The sequence below is a fragment of the Tachysurus fulvidraco genome, chromosome 10 (genome assembly GCF_022655615.1).
Source record: "Tachysurus fulvidraco isolate hzauxx_2018 chromosome 10, HZAU_PFXX_2.0, whole genome shotgun sequence".
NCBI lineage: Eukaryota > Metazoa > Chordata > Actinopteri > Siluriformes > Bagridae > Tachysurus > Tachysurus fulvidraco.
This window is the reverse complement of record NC_062527.1, coordinates 25,629,347-25,654,326: the sequence shown is the minus strand read 5'-3', so window position 1 is coordinate 25,654,326 and position 24,980 is coordinate 25,629,347. Positions and strand designations below refer to the sequence as shown.

Below are 24,980 nucleotides of genomic sequence, written 5' to 3'. Positions count from 1 at the left end.
TAACACCATGATTATATTTAACACCATGATTATCATTAACACCATGATTATTATCATTAACACCATGATTATCATCATTAACACCATGATTATCATTAACACCATGATTATATTTAACACCATGATCATCATTAACACCATGATTATCATTAACACCATGATTATTATATGAACACAGCTGAGACATTAACAAACTATGTTAATAAATTATAACTTTAACATGAAGTCACACCTTTAAATAATGAGTAGAAAAAATATAACTACAAAAAATAACCCTGAATATAAAAAGGGGAAACTATGCTGATGTATGCAGAGATGTTAAATATGGGAGAAAGAAGAAGTTTCAATTGAATCATCTTTGTCTTCTTCTTCTTCTTCTTCTTCTTCTTCTTTTTCTTCTTTGTCTTCTTCTTCTTCTTCTTCTTCTTCTTCTTCTTCTTCTTCTTCTTTGTCTTCTGTCCTGTTGATCATATCTGCACACACTGTATCATCAGCATATTTTCCCTTTTATGCAGGGACATTAATTCTGTAAGCCCGAATGTGAAAGGTCTTGACCATCTGGATGTTCTACACACTAGTAATGTAATGATAGACACATCATGGTGTCTGGGTTACTGTTTAGTGCCCTTACTGATGGCTAACATCTACACAGATGCTAAATGTTTTCTCTGCCTGACCAAACCTACACTAGCTATTTAATCACTGGGGATTTTGATCTCTGCCTGAATCTCGAGTCTGAGAGAGAAATCGGAAACAAAACACACTTGTTGGATTACACCATGACAGATATTTGGGGGTTTCTGGATTAAAGATGTAATGTTTGTATCAGAGAACAGATTATATTCTGTATATCATTTGAAAAGAACAAACCCACAATGACTATAGAGGGTTTGATCATGTCTCTCAGTTAGAAACACAATACAGTCAATAACTCATCCCCATACCCTGCTGTTACTGAGGAGATGATGAGTAAATAGAGACACACTGTGAGACACACTGAGAGTTTAACACTAACACTAACCCCTAACACTAACCACTAACCCTAACACTAACCCCTAACCCTAACACTAACACTAACCCTAACCCACTAACCCTAACACTAACCCCTAACACTAACACTAACACTAACCCCTAACCCTAACACTAACCTCTTACCCTAACACTAACCCTAACACCTAACCCTAAAACTAACCCCTAACCCCTTACCCTAACACTAACCCTAACACTAACACTAACCCTAACCCACTAATCCTAACACTAACCCCTAACACTAACACTAACCCCTAACAGAAACCCCTAACCCTAACACTAACCCCTTACCCTAACACTAACCCTAACACCTAACACTGACCCCTAACCCCTTACCCTAACACTAACCCTAACACTAACCACTTACCCTAACACTAACCCCTAAGCCCTTACCCTAACACTAACCCCTAACCCCTTACCCTAACACTAACCCTAACACTAACCCCTAACACTAACCCCTAACCCCTAACACTAACACTAACCCCTAACCCCTTACCCTAACCCTAACACTAACCCCTAACACTAACCCTAACCCTAACATTGTTAATGTTCCCTCAGATCCCTGTTTTTTCTCCTTTTGATCATATATTGGAGGCTTTAATAAGCACAGGCATTATATTTGCAAAAGTGACGTGACATACAGCTAAGTACGGTGACCCAGACTCAGAATTTGTTCTCTGCATTGAACCCATCCAAAGTGCACACACACACACACACACACACACACACACACACACACACACACACACACACAGCAGTGAACACACACACACTGTGAACACACACCCGGAGCAGTGGGCAGCCATTTATGCTGCGGCGCCCTAGGAGCAGTTGGGGGGGTTCGGTGCCTTGCTCAAGGGCACCTCAGTCATGGTATCGACGGCCCGGGACTCGAACCCACAACCTTAGGGTAAGGAGTCAGACTCCCTAACCATTAGGCCACAATTTCCCCACGATATTGACCCAAAATGTGGACCCCAGTCTATTCATCCACTGTTCATATTAAAGCTTTGTGGGAAGAAGATTTAGGTTTATCTCAGTGGACTGGGATCAAACCCTTTTTACAGTATATTAGGGAATGTGTGTTATTGTCCTGTTATCTGTACTGATTCTCACTCAACATTCTCTTTACACTCTTATTCTCGCTGTCCTTTTTCTTTCTTTCCTTTTTGTGATACTGCCTTGAATCTCATAATTAAATTAGAAAGTCTGTCACTATCATCATCATAAACATCTTAACCATCATCATCGTTTCAAGTGTGTGTGTGTGTGTGTGTGTGTGTGTGTGTGTGTGTGTGTGTCTTACATTCCACAGTCGAACTGCTCAAAACCCTCCAGTTCATCAATCTGCTCATCAAGAGACAATTCCAAATCCAAATATGTGCCATTATGGGAGAGCTGAAGAGCACAGTCATCTAACTGTAAGGGGGGGGGGGGACAGAGAGAGATGGAGAGACAGAGAGAGAGAGAGACAGAGAGAGAGAGAGAGACAGAGAGAGAGACAGAGAGAGAGAGAGAGAGGGAGACTTTGAGAATTTGATGATTGTTTATTTAAACCCATTATTAGTTCACTCTAATAACATTTTGCACATGTGAAATAAATAAATAAATAAATAAATAAATAAATAAATAAATTTGTTAATTTATAGAGAAAATAACAAAAAATATTAATAAACATCACACCAAATACTAGTTAAAACAATTCATTAAAAATGCACAGAAACTTAAAAGGTTTTTCATTTGGTCTCTGGTGCAAATAAAACAGAGCACACAGATTCCCTCTAGCACCGAATCAGCTGGAAGATCAAGATCATTCATGCTTTTATAAAACTTCAACAAAAATCCTCGCCTTTACCGAAACACTGCTGTAGCGTCATCATGTATACCTGCCGTAGCGTCATCATGTATACCTGCCGTAACGTCATCATGTATACCTGCCGTAGCGTCATCATGTATACCTGCCGTAGCGTCATCATGTATACCTGCCGTAGCGTCATCATGTATACCTGCCGTAGCGTCATCATGTATACCTGCCGTAGCGTCATCATGTATACCTGCCGTAACGTCATCATGTATACCTGCCGTAGCGTCATGATGTACACCTGCCGTAGCGTCATGATGTATACCTGCCGTAGCGTCATGATGTATACCTGCCGTAGCTTCATGATGTATACCTGCCGTAGCGTCATGATGTATACCTGCCGTAGCGTCATGATGTATACCTGCGTAGCGTCATCATGTATACCTGCCGTAGCGTCATCATGTATACCTGCCGTAGCGTCATCATGTATACCTGCCGTAGCGTCATGATGTATACCTCCCGTAGCGTCATCATGTATACCTCCCGTAGCGTCATGATGTATACCTGCGTAGCGTCATCATGTATACCTGCCGTAGCGTCATGATGTATACCTGCCGTAGCGTCATGATGTATACCTGCCGTAGCGTCATGATGTATACCTGCCGTAGCGTCATCATGTATACCTGCGTAGCGTCATGATGTATACCTGCCGTAGCGTCATGATGTATACCTGCCGTAGCCTCATGATGTATACCTGCCGTAGCGTCATCATGTATACCTGCCGTAGCGTCATCATGTATACCTGCGTAGCGTCATCATGTATACCTGCCGTAGCGTCATCATGTATACCTGCCGTAGCGTCATCATGTATACCTGCGTAGCGTCATCATGTATACCTGCCGTAGCGTCATCATGTATACCTGCCGTAGCGTCATCATGTATACCTGCCGTAGCGTCATCATGTATACCTGCGTAGCGTCATCATGTATACCTGCCGTAGCGTCATCATGTATACCTGCCGTAGCGTCATGATGTACACCTGCCGTAGCCTCATCACGTATACCTGCCGTAGCGTCATCATGTATACCTGCCGTAGCGTCATGATGTATACCTGCCGTAGCGTAGGACCAGTTAGAAGCTTCTGCACGAAACAAAGACAGAATGCTACAGTCCTGCTGAACAAGTTAATAAGTCCTTGTCCGCTCTCTTCCTTGGGTAGGTATAGGACGCTTTGTGCTAACCAGTGTAACTTATCCCAGCAGAGGTCCACCAGTCCAGCCTGTGCCATAGCATTGAAGCAGTTAAGTTTAACTAACAGTGTTCTTCCCTCGACATCTTTGGAACAAGCCATCTCCATTTATTTAGACATATTTTTTATTTTATAACTTCATAGTTTTTCTTTCTGTCTCCTTGGTACTGTGAGGAGATCATGGGAGACATGGCTCCCTACCTTTCCAATCCCCAATTAAAATGGTTTCACATGTTTGCCAGTTTTCCCTTGCCAATGATAAAACATTAAACTTTACACTAATGTCAGTTAAAATATCCACATGTCTGTCTGCTCACCATAACAACAACATCATCCACATACGCTGATACACAGGATGGGGTATTGCAGCTTGGTATTGATAAGCCAGAAATTTAGCTTCTTATCTGGCGTAGTAATGGTTCTATGGCAAGGGTGTGTAACATGCCAGACAGAGAGCAGCCCTGCCTGATGCCCCTACTCACTTTAAGTGGTGCAGATAAACCACCATTAACTTTTAATATGCTCTCAATGTCACTGTACAACACCTGGATCATGGCCACTCAGGGTTGAACCCAAAAGCCTTTTCCTGGTCCATTAAAATAAGACCAGTCTTCAGCCCCAGTAGCCGAGAGATGTCCAAAATGTCTCGAATCAAATGTACATTGTCGTGAATTGATCTGTTAGGCACACAGTACGTCTGGTCAGAGTGAATGACTTGCTCCATTACCTTCCCCAGTCTTATTGCTAATGCTTTTGAGAGCATCTTACAGTCTGTGCATAGTAGGGCTCCAGTTCCTCAGATCTGTTTGATCACCTTTCTTTGGTAAGAGGTTGAGGACCACCTTACAGCTACTCAGCGGCAGCCTACCATCTTTTAGGCTTCCTTCAGAACTTCTCGCAAGTCCTGACCCAACACTGACCAGCAGGCTGAAAAGCCCACAGGATAAATAAAACATGACCTACAAATAATCAGCTGATGTTTAAAACTATAAAATCTACCAAGTCTTGCTAGTGAGAGTATATTTTCTTTGCAGTGTGACCATGTGTACTGTCTCTGTGTCCTGTGGATATTTGTCCATACATCACTCAGCTCATGCGTCTCTATTAAAGGTGCGGTCTCCGATTGTTAAGAAATGCTTCAGAAAACTGAGTTGGGCCGAATAATAAACAAAAAAACAAAACAAACGTGTAGCCAATGAGCAGAAAGGGGCGTGTCCTGTTGATATGAGAGTGTTCAGTGCGCGTGTGTGACGTTAGCAGAAAGCGGTTTTAACATCTACACGGAGGAAAAAACAAAGAAAGAAAGAGAAGAAAGGCTTACAATAAGGACAAGAAGTAGGACGTGTTAATATAGGATCAGCTTTCCAGCGCTGGAGAGAACTGAAGGAGCAGGAAGTGGGCCACATATTCACAGGTTGGAGTTTCCCGAGTCAATAACTCCTGAGCTAAACGCTGTTACTACACAAATAACACCTCTTTTCTATCGTAGTAATGTAGAGAGGCAGCTACAACCGCCTTTTGTGTAGTAACAGCGTTTAGCTCAGGAGTTATCGACTCGGGAAACTCCGACCTGTGAATATGTGGCCGACTTTACTTAAGACGCCGAGGCGCTTTTTTCCTTCTCGATAGGTGAGTAACGTTGGTTTTGCTTTGTTACACAGAACTAATATATGCCTTTGTCCTTTACATCATTATGCTTGTGTGGCATTTTTGCTTGTTTGTTTATCTACAATCGTATCGTTCTTCCCTTCAGCTATGATAAAGACACGTTTCTTTCTGTTAGTCGCCTGGGTTACGTATGTATGTGTGGGCGGAGCTATCGATACAGGGGTGGGACCCGTTTGGGTTAGGGGTGTGTTTGTTTTGGTGATTTTAAATGTCAACATTGGCTTTCAAACAACGGAGACCGCACCTTTAACTCACACGGTGGTTTCTGAGATGAGGCATGAGGTTCTAAGTGGTTCCTGTCTATGTTGTCCTCAGTGCAGGTAAAATCACCTCCAGTGATGAACTTCAGTTCAGTCTGCTGACAGGAACCAATATCTGTGTTTATATACACTACATACACACTACACTACATACACACTACACTACACTACATACACACTACACTACACTACATACACACTACACTACATACACACTACACTACATACACACTACACTACACTACATACACACTACACTACACTATATACACACACCTCTACACTACACTACACTATATACACACTACACTACACTATATACACACACACCTCTACACTACATTACACTACACTATATACACACACACCTCTACACTACACTACACTATATACACACACACCTCTACACTACACTACACTATATACACACACACCTCTACACTACACTATATACACTCTACACTACACTATATACACACTACACTACACTATATACACACTCCTCTACACTACACTATATACACACCTCTACACTACACTATATACACACACTCCTCTACACTACACTATATACACACACCTCTACACTACACTATATACACTCCTCTACACTATATACACACACCTCTACACTACACTATACACACACACACCTCTACACTACACTATATACACACACACCTCTACACTACACTATACACACACACCTCTACACTACACTATATACACACACCTCTACACTACACTATATACACACACCTCTACACTACACTATATACACACACCTCTACACTACACTATACACACACACCTCTACACTACACTATACACACACCTCTACACTACACTATATACACACACCTCTACACTACACTATATACACACACCTCTACACTACACTATATACACACACCTCTACACTACACTATATACACACACCTCTACACTACACTATATACACACACCTCTACACTACACTATATACACACACACCTCTACACTACACTATATACACACACACCTCTACACTACACTATATACACACCTCTACACTACACTATATACACACACCTCTACACTACACTATATACACACTCCTCTACACTACACTATATACACACTCCTCTACACTACACTATATACACACTCCTCTACACTACACTATATACACACACTCCTCTACACTACACTATATACACACTCCTCTACACTACACTATATACACACCTCTACACTACACTATACACACACACCTCTACACTACACTACACTATATACACACACTCCTCTACACTACACTATATACACACACCTCTACACTACACTATATACACACACTCCTCTACAATACACTATATACACACTCCTCTACACTACACTATATAACACCCTCTACACTACACTATATCACACACAACCCTCTACCACTACACTATATAACACACCTCTACACTACACTATATACAATCTCCTCTACACTACACTACATACACACTACACTACACTATATACACACTACACTACACTATATATACACACACCTCTACACTACACTATATACACACACCTCTACACTACACTATATACACACACACCTCTACACTACACTATACACACACCTCTACACTAAACTATATACACACACTCCTCTACACTACACTATATACACACACACCTCTACACTACACTATACACACACCTCTACACTACACTATATACACACCTCTACACTACACTATACACACACTCCTCTACACTACACTATATACACACACACTCTACACTTTATACACACACTCTACACTTTATACACACACACTCTACACTATAGACACACACACTCTACACTTTATACACACACACTCTACACTTTATACACACACACTACACTACACTTTATACACACACACTCTACACTTTATAAACACACCTCTACACTACACTTATACACACACCTCTACACTTTATACACACACTCTACACTTTATACACACACTACTACACTTTATACACACACCTCTACACTTTATACACACACACTCTACACTTTATACACACACACTACACTTTATACACACACACTACACTTATACACACACTCTACACTTTATACACACACACTCTACACTTTATACACACACACTCCACACTTTATACACACACACTCTACACTTTATACACACACACACTACACTTTATACACACACACTCTACACTTTAAACACACACTCTACACTTTATACACACACACTCTAACTACACTTTATACACACACACTCTACACTTTATACACACACACTCTACACTTTATACACACACACTACACTTATACACACACACTACACTTATACACACACACTCTACACTTATACACACACACTCTACACTTTATACACACACTACACTACACTTATACACACACACTCTACACTTTATACACACACACTCTACACTTTATACACACACACTACACTTATACACACACTCTACACTTTATACACACACACACTACACTTTATACACACACACTCTACACTTTATACACACACACTACACTTTTATAACACACAACCTCTACACTACACTATACACCACACCTCTAACACTACACTAGATACACACACTCCTCTACACTACACTATATACACACTACCCTCTACACTACACTATATACACACACTCTCACACTACACTATATACCACCTCTCCTACACTACACTATACACACACTCCTCTACACTACACTATACACACACACTCCTCTACACTACACTATATACACACACCTCTACACTACACTATATACACACTCCTCTACACTACACTATATACACACTCCTCTACACTACACTATATACACACACCTCTACACTACACTATATACACACACACCTCTACACTACACTATACACACACCTCTACACTACACTATACACACACCTCTACACTACACTATATACACACACCTCTACACTAAACTATACACACACACACCTCTACACTACACTATATACACACACACCTCTACACTACACTATACACACACCTCTACACTACACTATACACACACTCCTCTACACTACACTATATACACACACCTCTACACTACACTATATACACACTCCTCTACACTACACTATATACACACACCTCTACACTACACTATATACACACTCCTCTACACTACACTATATACACACACCTCTACACTACACTATATACACACACCTCTACACTACACTATATACACACTCCTCTACACTACACTATATACACACACCTCTACACTACACTATACACACACCTCTAAAATTTATACACACACTCTACACTTTATACACACACTCTACACTTTATACACACACACTATACACTTTATACACACACACTACACTTTATACACACACTCTACACTTTATACACACACACTCTACACTTTATACACACACACTCTACACTTTATACACACACTATACACTTTATACACACACACTATACACTTTATACACACACACTACACTTTATACACACACACTCTACACTTTATACACACACACTCTACACTTTATACACACACTATATACCACACTCCTCTACACTACACTATATACCACACCTCTACACTACACTAATACACTACACCTCTACACTACACTATACACACCTCATCTAACCACTATATACACACACCTCTACACTACACTATATACACACTCCTCTACACTACACTATATACACACCTCTACACTACACTACACTATATACACACACCTCTACACTACACTATATACACACTCCTCTACACTACACTATATACACACACCTCTACACTACACTATACACACACCTCTACACTACACTATATACACACTCCTCTACACTACACTATATACACACTCCTCTACACTACACTACACTATATACACACACCTCTACACTACACTATATACACACACCTCTACACTACACTATATACACACACCTCTACACTACACTATACACACACACCTCTACACTACACTATACACACACACCTCTACACTACACTACTATATAGTTTATACACACACACCTACACTTTATACACACACACACTACACTTTATACACACACACTCTACACTTTATACACACACTCTACACTTTATACACACACTCTACACTTTATACACACACACTCTACACTTTATACACACACACTACACTTTATACACACACACTCTACACTTTATACACACACACTCTACACTTTATACACACACACTACACTTTATACACACACACTCTACACTTTATACACACACTCTACACTTTATACACACACACTACACTTTATACACACACACTCTACACTTTATACACACACTCTACACTTTATACACACACACTCTACACTTTATACACACACTCTACACTTTATACACACACTCTACACTTTATACACACACACTCTACACTTTATACACACACTCTACACTTTATACACACACTCTACACTTTATACACACACTCTACACTTTATACACACACTCTACACTTTATACACACACACTCTACACTTTATACACACACTCTACACTTTATACACACACTCTACACTTTATACACACACACTACACTTTATACACACACACACTACACTTTATACACACACACTCTACACTTTATACACACACACTACACTTTATACACACACTCTACACTTTATACACACACTCTACACTTTATACACACACTCTACACTTTATACACACACTCTACACTTTATACACACACACTCTACACTTTATACACACACACTCTACACTTTATACACACACACACTACACTTTATACACACACACACTACACTTTATACACACACACTACACTTTATACACACACTCTACACTTTATACACACACTCTACACTTTATACACACACACTACACTTTATACACACACACACTACACTTTATACACACACACTACACTTTATACACACACACTCTACACTTTATACACACACTCTACACTTTATACACACACACTACACTTTATACACACACACTACACTTTATACACACACTCTACACTTTATACACACACTCTACACTTTATACACACACACTACACTTTATACACACACTCTACACTTTATACACACACACTACACTTTATACACACACACACTACACTTTATACACACACTCTACACTTTATACACACACACTACACTTTATACACACACTCTACACTTTATACACACACTCTACACTTTATACACACACCTACACTTTATACACACACACTACACTTTATACACACACACTCTACACTTTATACACACACACTACACTTTATACACACACTCTACACTTTATACACACACTCTACACTTTATACACACACTCTACACTTTATACACACACACTACACTTTATACACACACTCTACACTTTATACACACACTCTACACTTTATACACACACACTACACTTTATACACACACACTCTACACTTTATACACACACTCTACACTTTATACACACACACTACACTTTATACACACACACTCTACACTTTATACACACACACTCTACACTTTATACACACACTCTACACTTTATACACACACTCTACACTTTATACACACACACTACACTTTATACACACACACACTACACTTTATACACACACACTCTACACTTTATACACACACACTACACTTTATACACACACACTCTACACTTTATACACACACACACTACACTTTATACACACACACACTACACTTTATACACACACTCTACACTTTATACACACACACACACTCTACACTTTATACACACACACACTACACTTTATACACACACTCTACACTTTATACACACACACTACACTTTATACACACACTCTACACTTTATACACACACACACACTACACTTTATACACACACTCTACACTTTATACACACACACTACACTTTATACACACACACTCTACACTTTATACACACACTCTACACTTTATACACACACTCTACACTTTATACACACACTCTACACTTTATACACACACACTACACTTTATACACACACACACTACACTTTATACACACACTCTACACTTTATACACACACACTACACTTTATACACACACACACTACACTTTATACACACACTCTACACTTTATACACACACACTCTACACTTTATACACACACACACTACACTTTATACACACACTCTACACTTTATACACACACTACACTTTATACACACACACTCTACACTTTATACACACACTCTACACTTTATACACACACACTACACTTTATACACACACACTCTACACTTTATACACACACTCTACACTTTATACACACACACTACACTTTATACACACACACTCTACACTTTATACACACACTCTACACTTTATACACACACTCTACACTTTATACACACACACTCTACACTTTATACACACACACTCTACACTTTATACACACACACTACACTTTATACACACACACTCTACACTTTATACACACACACACTACACTTTATACACACACACACTACACTTTATACACACACACACTACACTTTATACACACACTCTACACTTTATACACACACACACACTACACTTTATACACACACACACTACACTTTATACACACACTCTACACTTTATACACACACACTCTACACTTTATACACACACTCTACACTTTATACACACACTCTACACTTTATACACACACACTCTACACTTTATACACACACACTCTACACTTTATACACACACACACTACACTTTATACACACACTCTACACTTTATACACACACTCTACACTTTATACACACACACTACACTTTATACACACACTCTACACTTTATACACACACTCTACACTTTATACACACACACTACACTTTATACACACACACTCTACACTTTATACACACACTCTACACTTTATACACACACACTACACTTTATACACACACACACTCTACACTTTATACACACACTCTACACTTTATACACACACTCTAAACATAAAAAACACACACTCTACACTTTATACACACACACACACTACACTTTATACACACACTCTACACTTTATACACACACACTACACTTTATACACACACTCTACACTTTATACACACACACACTACACTTTATACACACACACACTACACTTTATACACACACACACTACACTTTATACACACACACACTACACTTTATACACACACTCTACACTTTATACACACACACTACACTTTATACACACACACTCTACACTTTATACACACACTCTACACTTTATACACACACACTCTACACTTTATACACACACACACTCTACACTTTATACACACACACACTACACTTTATACACACACACACTACACTTTATACACACACTCTACACTTTATACACACACTCTACACTTTATACACACACACTACACTTTATACACACACTCTACACTTTATACACACACTCAACAATTTATATACATACATTCAAGACTATATACAGACACACTACACTTTATACACACACTCTACACTTTATACACACACACTCTACACTTTATACACACACACACTACACTTATACACACACACTCTACACTTTATACACACACACTCTACACTTTATACACACACTCTACACTTTATACACACACCTACACTTTATACACACACACTCTACACTACACTTATACACACACACACTCTACACTACACTTATACACACACCTCACACTACACTTTATACACACCTCTACACTACACTATATACACACACCTCTACACTACACTATACACACACCACTCTACAAGACACTATAAACACACTCTACACTATATACACACACCACTACACTACACTATACACACACCTCTACACTACACTATATACACACACCTCTACACTACACTATATACACACTCCTCTACACTACACTATATACACACTCCTCTACACTACACTATATACACACTCCTCTACACTACACTATATACACACACCTCTACACTACACTACACTATATACACACACCTCTACACTACACTACACTATATACACACTCCTCTACACTACACTATACACACACCTCTACACTACACTATATACACACACCTCTACACTACACTATATACACACACCTCTACACTACACTATACACACACCTCTACACTACACTATATACACACACCTCTACACTACACTATATACACACACTCCTCTACACTACACTATATACACACACCTCTACACTACACTATATACACACACCTCTACACTACACTATACACACACCTCTACACTACACTATACACACACTCCTCTACACTACACTATATACACACTCCTCTACACTACACTATATACACACACCTCTACACTACACTATATACACACTCCTCTACACTACACTATATACACACACCTCTACACTATACACACACCTCTACACTACACTATACACACACACCTCTACACTACACTATATACACACTCCTCTACACTACACTATATACACACACCTCTACACTACACTATATACACACACACCTCTACACTACACTATACACACACACCTCTACACTACACTATATACACACTCCTCTACACTACACTATATACACACTCCTCTACACTACACTATATACACACACCTCTACACTACACTATATACACACACTCCTCTACACTACACTATATACACACACCTCTACACTACACTATATACACACACTCCTCTACACACACACACATACTGTAAATCTCTCGCAAACCCACTCACTCCTTCACACCCGTGTATGCGCAAAGAGAGAGAGAGAGAGAGAGAGAGAGAGAGAGAGAGAGAGAGAGAGAGAGAGAGAGAGAGAGAGACAGAGAGAGACAGAGAGAGACAGAGAGAGTGAGAGAGACAGAGAGACAGAGAGAGAGACAGAGAGAGAGAGACAGAGAGAGACAGAGAGAGACAGAGAGAGAGAGAGAGAGAGAGAGACAGAGAGAGAGACAGAGAGAGACAGAGAGAGAGAGACACAGAGAGAGACAGAGACAGAGACAGAGAGAGACAGAGAGAGAGAGAGAGACAGAGAGAGAGAGAGAGAGAGAGAGAGAGACAGAGAGAGACAGAGAGAGAGAGACAGAGAGAGACAGAGACAGAGACAGAGAGAGACAGAGAGAGAGAGAGACACAGAGAGAGAGAGAGAGACAGAGAGAGAGAGCTGTTAAATGAACCTAAATCTGAGTTGGTGAGTAACGTGTCCTGTACAGGGGTAAATCTGCCTGTTCCCCAGCACATGTGTGTAAATGAACTGACTCCATGGTAACAGGTGCTGAGTGTCAGGGACAGGTGTAGCAGACATTTAACCCATAATGCACTGGGAGACCCCAGGACTTCAAATGAGCATTAATTCAGTTAATTCAGTCACATCTCTCTCACTGTCACTTTACTCCCAGTGTCCACGTCACACACACACACACACACACACACACACACACAACGACGATCACACACTCTCTAAACCTTTCCTTAGTTTAATACCATGCAGTGAGACACCGTATGTTATTACTGTCAATCTGACCAAGTGCAGTGTCACTCTGATTGAGACGTGTCTCCTTCTATGTCCAGTGTGAAGACCTCTGTGGCCTGTGTCATATTTTAATATTTAATATTATCTTGTTTCAGGTCCATCAGATTGTCAGGAGCTCGTGCTGGACATGACGCTGCTCCTCACTCGAGAGACTCCACCTTCACGTGCATGACACTGAATAGGGCTTAAGTCAGTAGTTATGTTAGGACTGAATACTGAATACTGACATTTTAGTGTTAAATCCTCACTGTGTGTACAAATGTGAAATGTATCCACAATGTCTAACAGAATGCTCTTTACACTGAGTGTTGGGTTATTGAGCATGAGCACTATTTAGCTCACAAGTGTCTTTAGTCCAAACTTATTTAACACAACAAAAATTTACAGTTGTGTTAAAAATAAAGACAGTAATGATGTGTGCTGATTCACGAGTCTGTGAACACACTAAACTGTGTTCAGTCGGGAAATGTGACGCCTCGGGTTATATCGGGCTCATCTCATATCTCAGATCACACCCCCACCTGTCACACACACACACACACACACACACACACACACACACACACACACACACACACAACAAACTGTTTAAATGAACTCAGTTCCACAGATGATTATAACCTGCAATGTTAAATGATCATCTTTAGCAAATGAAACTAAAACTATTAAGAACACAAAAGAAAATAAAAATAAAACAAAGGAACCAAAAGAACCATAAAAAAAGTGGAGAAAGTGAGAAAAGAGTGAATACTGAAAAGATGGACGACTAGAGAAAGGAAGACGAAATATAAAACAGAAATCTGAGCAAAAACAAAGCTGATTAAACTAACACTTAATTTAACACTTATTTATTTTACGTGTTAATTTCACAGAGAAGGTGTTAATAAAACAAACACAAATAAAAGCGCCGATTATATGGAATTAAAATAAACCGTATCGTTTCCTTGGGAAGCTTCTGTGCTTTTCTCTCTCGTGTCACAGCAATCTGTTCATTATAATCTGTATAATTTGTATTTATTAAAGAAAAATTCTGTTGTTTTTATAGTGACATGTAACCTTGTGGAAGTGAGTGACGTCCTGTAGCCTCTCTGTTCTGTCAGCTCTAAACACTCGTCCCATCAGCTGTCTCCTTTTATTCTCTCTTTATTCTGATCTATTAAGTAAATAAGAGAAAAATCTCCTCATGTGACTGAGAAACTGTCCTGAAGATGTGGAGAACTTTACTGATGTCTCCTGGTTAATTTGGCCAAACAAATGTATTGCAGTAAGTCCAGGGGAACTTCTCTGAATGACTTTAATGCTGTTTATTCATTAAAATGTAAGTTTATTTGTATAGAACTTTTAACAGCTTTACGGAACATAAATATAGAACAAAAAGATTAATATAAAGTATAAAGATTAATATAATACAAAAGTTCAAGATTAATATTAGAATATATTTGTATTTATCTCTAATGAACAAGTCTGAGGTGACGACAAGACTGAACAATAATTTAGATTTATTAAGAGGACAAATTTCATTGTTAAATTTAAATTCAATGTTATTATTATTATTATTAATAATAATAATAATAATAATAATAATAATAATAATAATAATAATAATAACAATAATAACAATAATATTGTTGTTGTTGTCATTATTATTATTATTATTATTATTATTATTATTATTATTATTATTATTATTCTTGTGTGTGCGCGCGATCTGACCTTGTGCGGCGCGGACAGGAGCGCGTGCACGGCGGGCAGCTGGTCTCCGAGCGCTGCGTCCCGGCGGAAGGCGAACCGCGGCGGGCGCGCGGGCTCCGGGAAGTTGGTGCTGTTAAACGGGTCGGTGTCGTCCAAAAACTGAACCCTGCACTCGAACAGCGCGGCCATGGCGCACGGCCCAACACCAACGGAACCGGAACTGATTTATTAACAGGTGGATTAGACGGGTTTAAATCCGGTAATCCGCTTCCGCCAGATCGCCTTAATGAAGAACCCGAATGGCTTCAGCTACAGCTCGTGGTACTGAAGTGTGTGTTTGTGTCAGGACCAGATCCGGTTACAGAAAACACAGCGCCCTCCACCTGCCATACACACACACACACACACACACACACACACACACACACACACACACACACACACACATACACACACACAAACACCCCCATACACACATACACACAAAACATACACACACATACACACACACGCACACATACATACATACAGTACATTCATACACACACCCATACACACACACACACACACACACACATGCATACACATACATACACAGAAACACACACACATATAGATACATACACACACAGACACACACACACACACATACAAACGCACAGATACACACACACACATATAGATACATACACACACACACAGTACACACACATACAGACACACACACATACAAAGGCACAGATACATACACACACACAGAGACAGACACACATACAGTACACATACACACACATACAGACACACACAAATACACACACACATAAAGACACACAAACACATTGCTTTTTTGTGTTCTTCTTCATGCAAATGTCTGGATTTGCCTTCTCTTTACCTTTCCCTATGAGACCCTCAGTTTTTCTTATAGATTCTGTTTGCTCTCCTTTTTTAAACCTTAGTACGTTTTATTTTTGTTTAATTTTGCATTTTGGTTATTTGCATTTTCTGCAGCTGGACACAGAAGCTTTAACTATTTCCTCCACAATGTCCAAACTTGTGAGTTAACTTTAGGCTCTTTTCAGTAAACAGAAGGGAAAAAATTCTCCACAAATCATCATTAATGTCATTTATCATAAATCCTGACTTCTGTCCCTCTTTTACTTACCAACCATAATTTCATGTTTATCTGGTATAAAATATCTACACAATCGTTTATATAATAAAATCACTGGAGTTCTCCATTCCACCCCTAACACACCATGGCTTTATTATTACCCCATGGAGCTGCTTTGTGCACAGAGACATTGTCATGATGGAGCAGGGTTTGGACTTTTGGACTGAAGTGAAACTTTAAAGCTACACAGAAAAGTTCTGAAGGTCCTAAAGCAGCAATTCAGCACAGAACTAGAATTTAATAGAGCTGATTTCTGGGGAACAGAAAATGATCTTCAGTTACAAAGCATTTGGGATGTTATACATCACAGCTCTGTTCTGTTTGTCCTGTAGGTGTCACTATTGTCCACTTGTCACAGTCTTCTGCTGGAACATCACAGGACTGTAATCTGCACTGTTTAGTCTCCTTCTGCTTTAGTTTGTCCAAAACCCAACATGCACCACCTGAACACACTTATGTACACAATCAGAAAGGATTATCAAAGACATTTGGTGTGTGGCAGGACCAGACATGAACAGGTTGTGTGGTCCTGCCCTGGTGTGTGGCAGGACCAGACATGAACAGGTTGTGTGGTCCTGCCCTGGTGTGTGGCAGGACCAGACATCTACACACAGAGTGAACTGGGCTAAATATCTGAGACCTGACTGAAGGGGCCACCATGTGCTAGCTAAGTGATATAAGAGTACATTTCTAATGTAAAGTACCAGCTGAAAATATACTGGTGAACTCAGCATTTACACTGAAAAATAAAACTATGTCTTGAGTTTTCTTCCTGTCAAAGTCTTCAGATGATCTCTGATGACTCTGTTGGTCTCATTTATAAAGCATGCGTACGCACAAAACGGGGCTGGAAACTTCATCAGGATACATCAGGTTCCCCTACACTGTGTGAGATACATCAGGTTCCCTACACTGTGTGAGATACATCAGGTTCCCCTACACTGTGTGAGATACATCAGGTTCCCCTACACTGTGTGAGATACATCAGGTTCCCCTACACTGTGTGAGATACATCAGGTTCCCCTACACTGTGTGAGATACATCAGGTTCCCCTACACTGTGTGAGATACATCAGGTTCCCCTACACTGTGTGAGATACATCAGGTTCCCCTACACTGTGTGAGATACATCAGGTTCCCCTACACTGTGTGAGATACATCAGGTTCCCCTACACTGTGTGAGATACATCAGGTTCCCCTACACTGTGTGAGATACATCAGGTTCCCTACACTGTGTGAGATACATCAGGTTCCCCTACACTGTGTGAGATACATCAGGTTCCCCTACACTGTGTGAGATACATCAGGTTCCCCTACACTGTGTGAGATACATCAGGTTCCCCTACACTGTGTGAGATACATCAGGTTCCCCTACACTGTGAGATACATCAGGTTCCCCTACACTGTGTGAGATACATCAGGTTCCCCTACACTGTGTGAGATACATCAGGTTCCCCTACACTGTGTGAGATACATCAGGTTCCCCTACACTGTGTGAGATACATCAGGTTCCCTACACTGTGTGAGATACATCAGGTTCCCTACACTGTGTGAGATACATCAGGTTCCCTACACTGTGTGAGATACATCAGGTTCCCTACACTGTGTGAGATACATCAGGTTCCCCTACAGTGTGTGAGATACATCAGGTTCCCTACACTGTGTGAGGTACATCAGGTTCCCCTACACTGTGTGAGATACATCAGGTTCCCCTACACTGTGCGAGGCCGAAATTATAATGCAATTTGCAGCTTTGTCTGGTTTCCCAAATGTAATCGGCGCAATTGACTGCGCTCATGTTGCTATAAGGGCACCATCTGAAAATGAATTTGCTTAAGTTAACAGAAAGCATGTGCATTCTATTAATGTGTAAATCAGATGTGACTCCAACACGACCCTCACAAACATTGTGGCACACTGGCCTGGTTCAACACATGATCCCTTTATCTAGACACATAACAGTGTAGGGAACAGACTAAATGCAGGCGCAGTACGTGATGGCTGGCTTCTAGGTGAGTTTAACAATATTAAAAAGTAGAAAATGTAACAATGTTGTTTTTAATATAATTATAAAAATGTTGTTTTTAATATAATTATAACCTACAGGTGACAGTGGTTACCCCCTGAGACGCTGCTCCTCACCCCATTATTAAACACAGAGCACAGAGGAAACTCATTATAACGATCACTCTCGTGCCCGCACAGTGATTTGCATTGACTATTTATGGTTAAAAATGGGCGTGTACAGGGCGGGACTTGAGGCTGGTTCACATACGCACATCTGCGGGTGATCTGTGATTTATAAAGGGAACATTGCTTACAGGTTTGCGTACGCACCGTTTTATAAATCGCAATTTATTTTGGCGTACGCCATTTTTGGGTTTTGGGCATACGTAAACTTTTAGTAGGGATCCTACACACAGTTTTATAAATGAGACCCCTGAACATACAGCTGACTGACACAACATTGGTTCAGAAGAAGACATGACAGTCTCTGGGTGGCTTCATACACAGCAATCCCATGAGACACTGATGACCAGGTGTAGAACATCAGAATTGATGAAGTAGCTCTGTAAGAAGAGACGATAGGAACTCAGTACACTGCAGCTCTGCCCCCTGCTGGAGACTTTTGTACTTGAGTTACTACCAAATATCCTGCACCTTGTGATCGATGTAGGTGTGATGGATCATAAAACACCAAGAGATCTCTCAGTACTGTGGTGTGAGACCATTAAGTGCTTTATAGGTTAATAATAGTGTTTAATAATCAATGTGAAACTTGACTGTAAGCCAATACAGTGAGGATAAGATAGAGGTGATGTGTTCATATCTCCTGGTTCTAGTTAGGACTCTAGCTGCTGTGTTCTGGACTAACTGGAGCTTGTTTCTGCTCCTACTGAACATCCAGACAGTAAAGTATTACAGTAATCCAAGCTAAAGGTTTGCATTACACTATTTACATTGACATAATTTCTGTCCAGTGTCACATAAATGAGGATGAGGTTCACTTCTGAGTCTGGTTCCTCACAAGGTTTCTTCCTCATATCAACTTAGGGAGTTTTTCCTCAACACCATCACCTCCAGCTTGCTCAGTAGGGATAGGGATATGTATGTAGTATTTTATATTATAAATGAATATTTTTAAATTTATTTTAAACTTTATATGTATGTATTTATTTATTTATTTTTATTCTTCTCCTTATTATTATTATTATTATTATTATTATTATTATTATTATTATTATTATTATTATTATATATTTTCATACATCTGTAAATCTGCTTTGAGACAAACATCAACAGATTCTTCTGTAACATATTTAAACAAAACCTTTCAGGGTTACAATCTACACTCCGAATCTACAATCTAATCTTTACCGCTAACTCTAACTAGGTTAAACATGTAAGAGGTTTTTTTTACAGGAAATCAAAAAAAAAAGGATGTTAAACAGGATGTGGGTAGGGTCGACAGAATGAGAAATTGCTGACACAGAAACTAAATCAGCAACATACTGAACACAACAAAGCTGAAACGACAATACAGAAACCTGCTTGTCTTCAGCTCCTGCTCTTCAGGAGGATGTTCATCTCTACATGAGTACAGATTAAAGATCAGTCACTTTATCATGAACCCCTTACGTTCTAGAGACACTTCAGACTGGTGAGAGAGTGAACATTAATTAAAACATGTTTCTTTCTACATCCAAAGTAAACCTGACCTTTGAGATGTGATGTAGGCAGAAGTCCCCTGGTTAATGACAGTGAAACACGCATTCCATAGACTTTTAGAGGAAGTGCCAATAATTATGGTTTATTTACCGCATTGTCTATTTTAACCTATTGCTAAAGGAGTCATGTGAAAACTGCTTTTCTTCTTTTTCAGGTTTGTTGTGGTAAAATTCTGTGTGTGAATTCTTTTAAAGCAGGTTGTACAGGAGCGTCTCAATAAAATAGAATGTTGAGGAAAAGTTCATTTATTTCAGTTGTTTAACTCAAATAGTGAAACTTGTATTATATAAATTCAGTAAGACAAACTGCAGTTATTTAATCTTTGTTCTTTTGTTGTGATGATTTTGGCTTAAAGGTGGGGTCTCCGTTGTTTGAAAGCCAATGTTGACAAATAAAATCACTAAAACAAACACGCCCCTAACCCAAACGGGCCCCACCCCTGTATCGTATCTGCTCATTGGCTACATGTTTGTTTTGATTTTTGTTTTGATTCTGTTTATTATTTATAACCCTAACCATTATTCGTCCCGACTCAGTTTTCTGAAGCATTTCTCAATCGGAGACCCTGCCTTTAATAAAAACCCCAAAATCCCAAAGTGTGGTCTAAAGTCCTCTTTTCAGATGAGAGAAAGTATTTCATTTGGAAACCAAGGTCCTGGAGGAAGGATGGAGAAGCTCATAGCCCAAGTTACTTGATGTCCAGTGTTACATTTCCACAGTCTGTGATGATTTAGGGTGCCTAACACTAACCCTAACCCTAACACTAACCCTAACACTAACCCTAACACTAACCCTAACACTAACCCTATCATTAACCCTAACACTAACATTAACCCTAACACTAACCCACAGTCTGTGATGATTTAGGGTGCCTAACACTAACATTAACCCTAACCCTAACACTAACCCTAACATTAACCCTAACCCTAACACTAACCCTAACATTAACCCTAACACTAACCCTAACACCAACCCTAACCCTAACCCACAGTCTGTGGTGATTTAAGCTGCCTAACACTAACCCGAACCCTAACACTAACCCGAACACTAACCCTAACCCAAACACTAACCCTAACACTAACCCGAACACCAACCCGAACCCTAACACTAACCATAACACTAACCCGAACACCAACCGTAACACCAACCCTAACACTAACCCGAACACTAACCCGAACACTAACACTAACTCTAACACTAACCCTAACACCAACCCTAACACCAACCCTAACACCAACCCTAACCCACAGTCTGTGGTGATTTAAGGTGCCTAACACTAACACTAAACCTAACCCTAACACTAATCCTAACCCTAACCCTAACCCTAACACTAACCCATCTGCTGGTGTTGGTCCACTGTGTCTTTTGAAAACCAAAGTCACTGCACCCGTTTACGAGGAAACTTTAGATCCCTTCATGCTTCCTTCTGCTGAGCAGCTTTTTAAAGGTGCTGATGTCATTTTCCAGCAGGATTTGGCACCTGCCCACACGGACAAAAGTGCCAACAGTTGAACATGGTGTTGATGTGATCGACTGCCAGCAAACTCAGCAGACTCGAACCCCATACAGAATCTATGAGCTGTTGTCAAGAGGAAAATGAGAAAAAAGAGACCAACAATACAGATGAACTGAAGGCCACAGTTAAAGAGCCCTGGGCTTCCACACCACCTCAGCAGTGCCACAGACTGATCACCTCCATGCTGAACTGAGGCAGAAATTAAAGCTAAAGGAGCCACAACCAAGTACATATACAGTAAATGAACAAACTTTACAGAACTTTCACTAAAAATGTTTTTTATTGGTTATATTACTCATGATTTTATATAATACACCAGTTTCACAACATTCTAGTTTATTGAGATGCACCTTTATATGACCTGTGATAGACATCTCCACTATGGTGTATCTCGGTCTCCACCACAAACCTGAGCAGGAAATAGCAGTGATGGAGATGAGTAAAGGATCTAGACAGGATGCACATGAGAGAAAATAATAGAAATCAGAACATTTATCAAGGTACGATGTCGGTAACTCATTACAGTAAGGCTTTAATACAGAGCCATGAACACACGACATGGTATAAACTCAAAAACACCATCATCACTAGAGGATATTACAGAAGAAGTGTAGAAAATCGATTTTAAACAAGAAACCTACAGCATGAGGAGTCTTTTGGTGTGTCCTCAGTAACGGTGACTCTGATTATGAGTTAAAAAACATACTTATAAAATATAATATACAATAAAAATGTGATGATTAGAGAATGTTCATGAGGTTTAAACCTGCAGACATTCTGACCTTGACTTCTGTTTGGAACTTTCTTTGCTTTTCTTTGTTATTTACACTCTCTAACATCATTGTTCAACACCAAAACCACATCTTCAGAACTCTTCACACAGTCAGCATTACCAGCATGCATGTTAGTCTCACCTACTAAACTCACACACCGACAAACACTGACAACAATTCTCATTCAGAAAACACACATTTCATTCACAACACACTGACCTACAAAACACTAACAACACGAAGCCTTACATAAGTGATGAACTTTTCTTTTTTACAGTTTCACTGATTTTCCACATAAATCAGTTCTACATATAAAAATCTGTAACACAATCTCACTTTACTGAAAGCATTTATAACACGAAGGAATCAGAAATTAATCAAAATTTTATTATTTATATGAATATAGTAACATAAATTATAACCAAAAGGTGAAAAAAGAGGGAAAAACTCCAGGGTTGTGATGATGATAA

At 39.6% G+C, this 24,980-nt stretch overlaps 1 protein-coding gene across 2 annotated transcripts in view; it reads right to left on the bottom strand.

Moving 5' to 3' along the window:
• The window catches only part of fhod3a (formin homology 2 domain containing 3a), a 59,620-nt gene extending 41,903 nt beyond the window's left edge, over window positions 1-17,717 (bottom strand). The window contains exons 1-2 of one of the 2 annotated variants that reach the window (XM_047820114.1): window positions 17,344-17,717; window positions 2,336-2,448 (exon numbers count right to left, since the gene is read on the bottom strand). In XM_047820114.1, the coding sequence (XP_047676070.1) occupies window positions 2,336-2,448; window positions 17,344-17,511 (281 nt within the window). In that variant the 5' untranslated portion in view covers window positions 17,512-17,717. The remainder of the gene's footprint in view (window positions 1-2,335; window positions 2,449-17,343) is intronic. The other variant, XM_047820115.1, reaches the window with a different exon arrangement.
• Window positions 17,718-24,980: the final 7,263 nt, after the last annotated feature.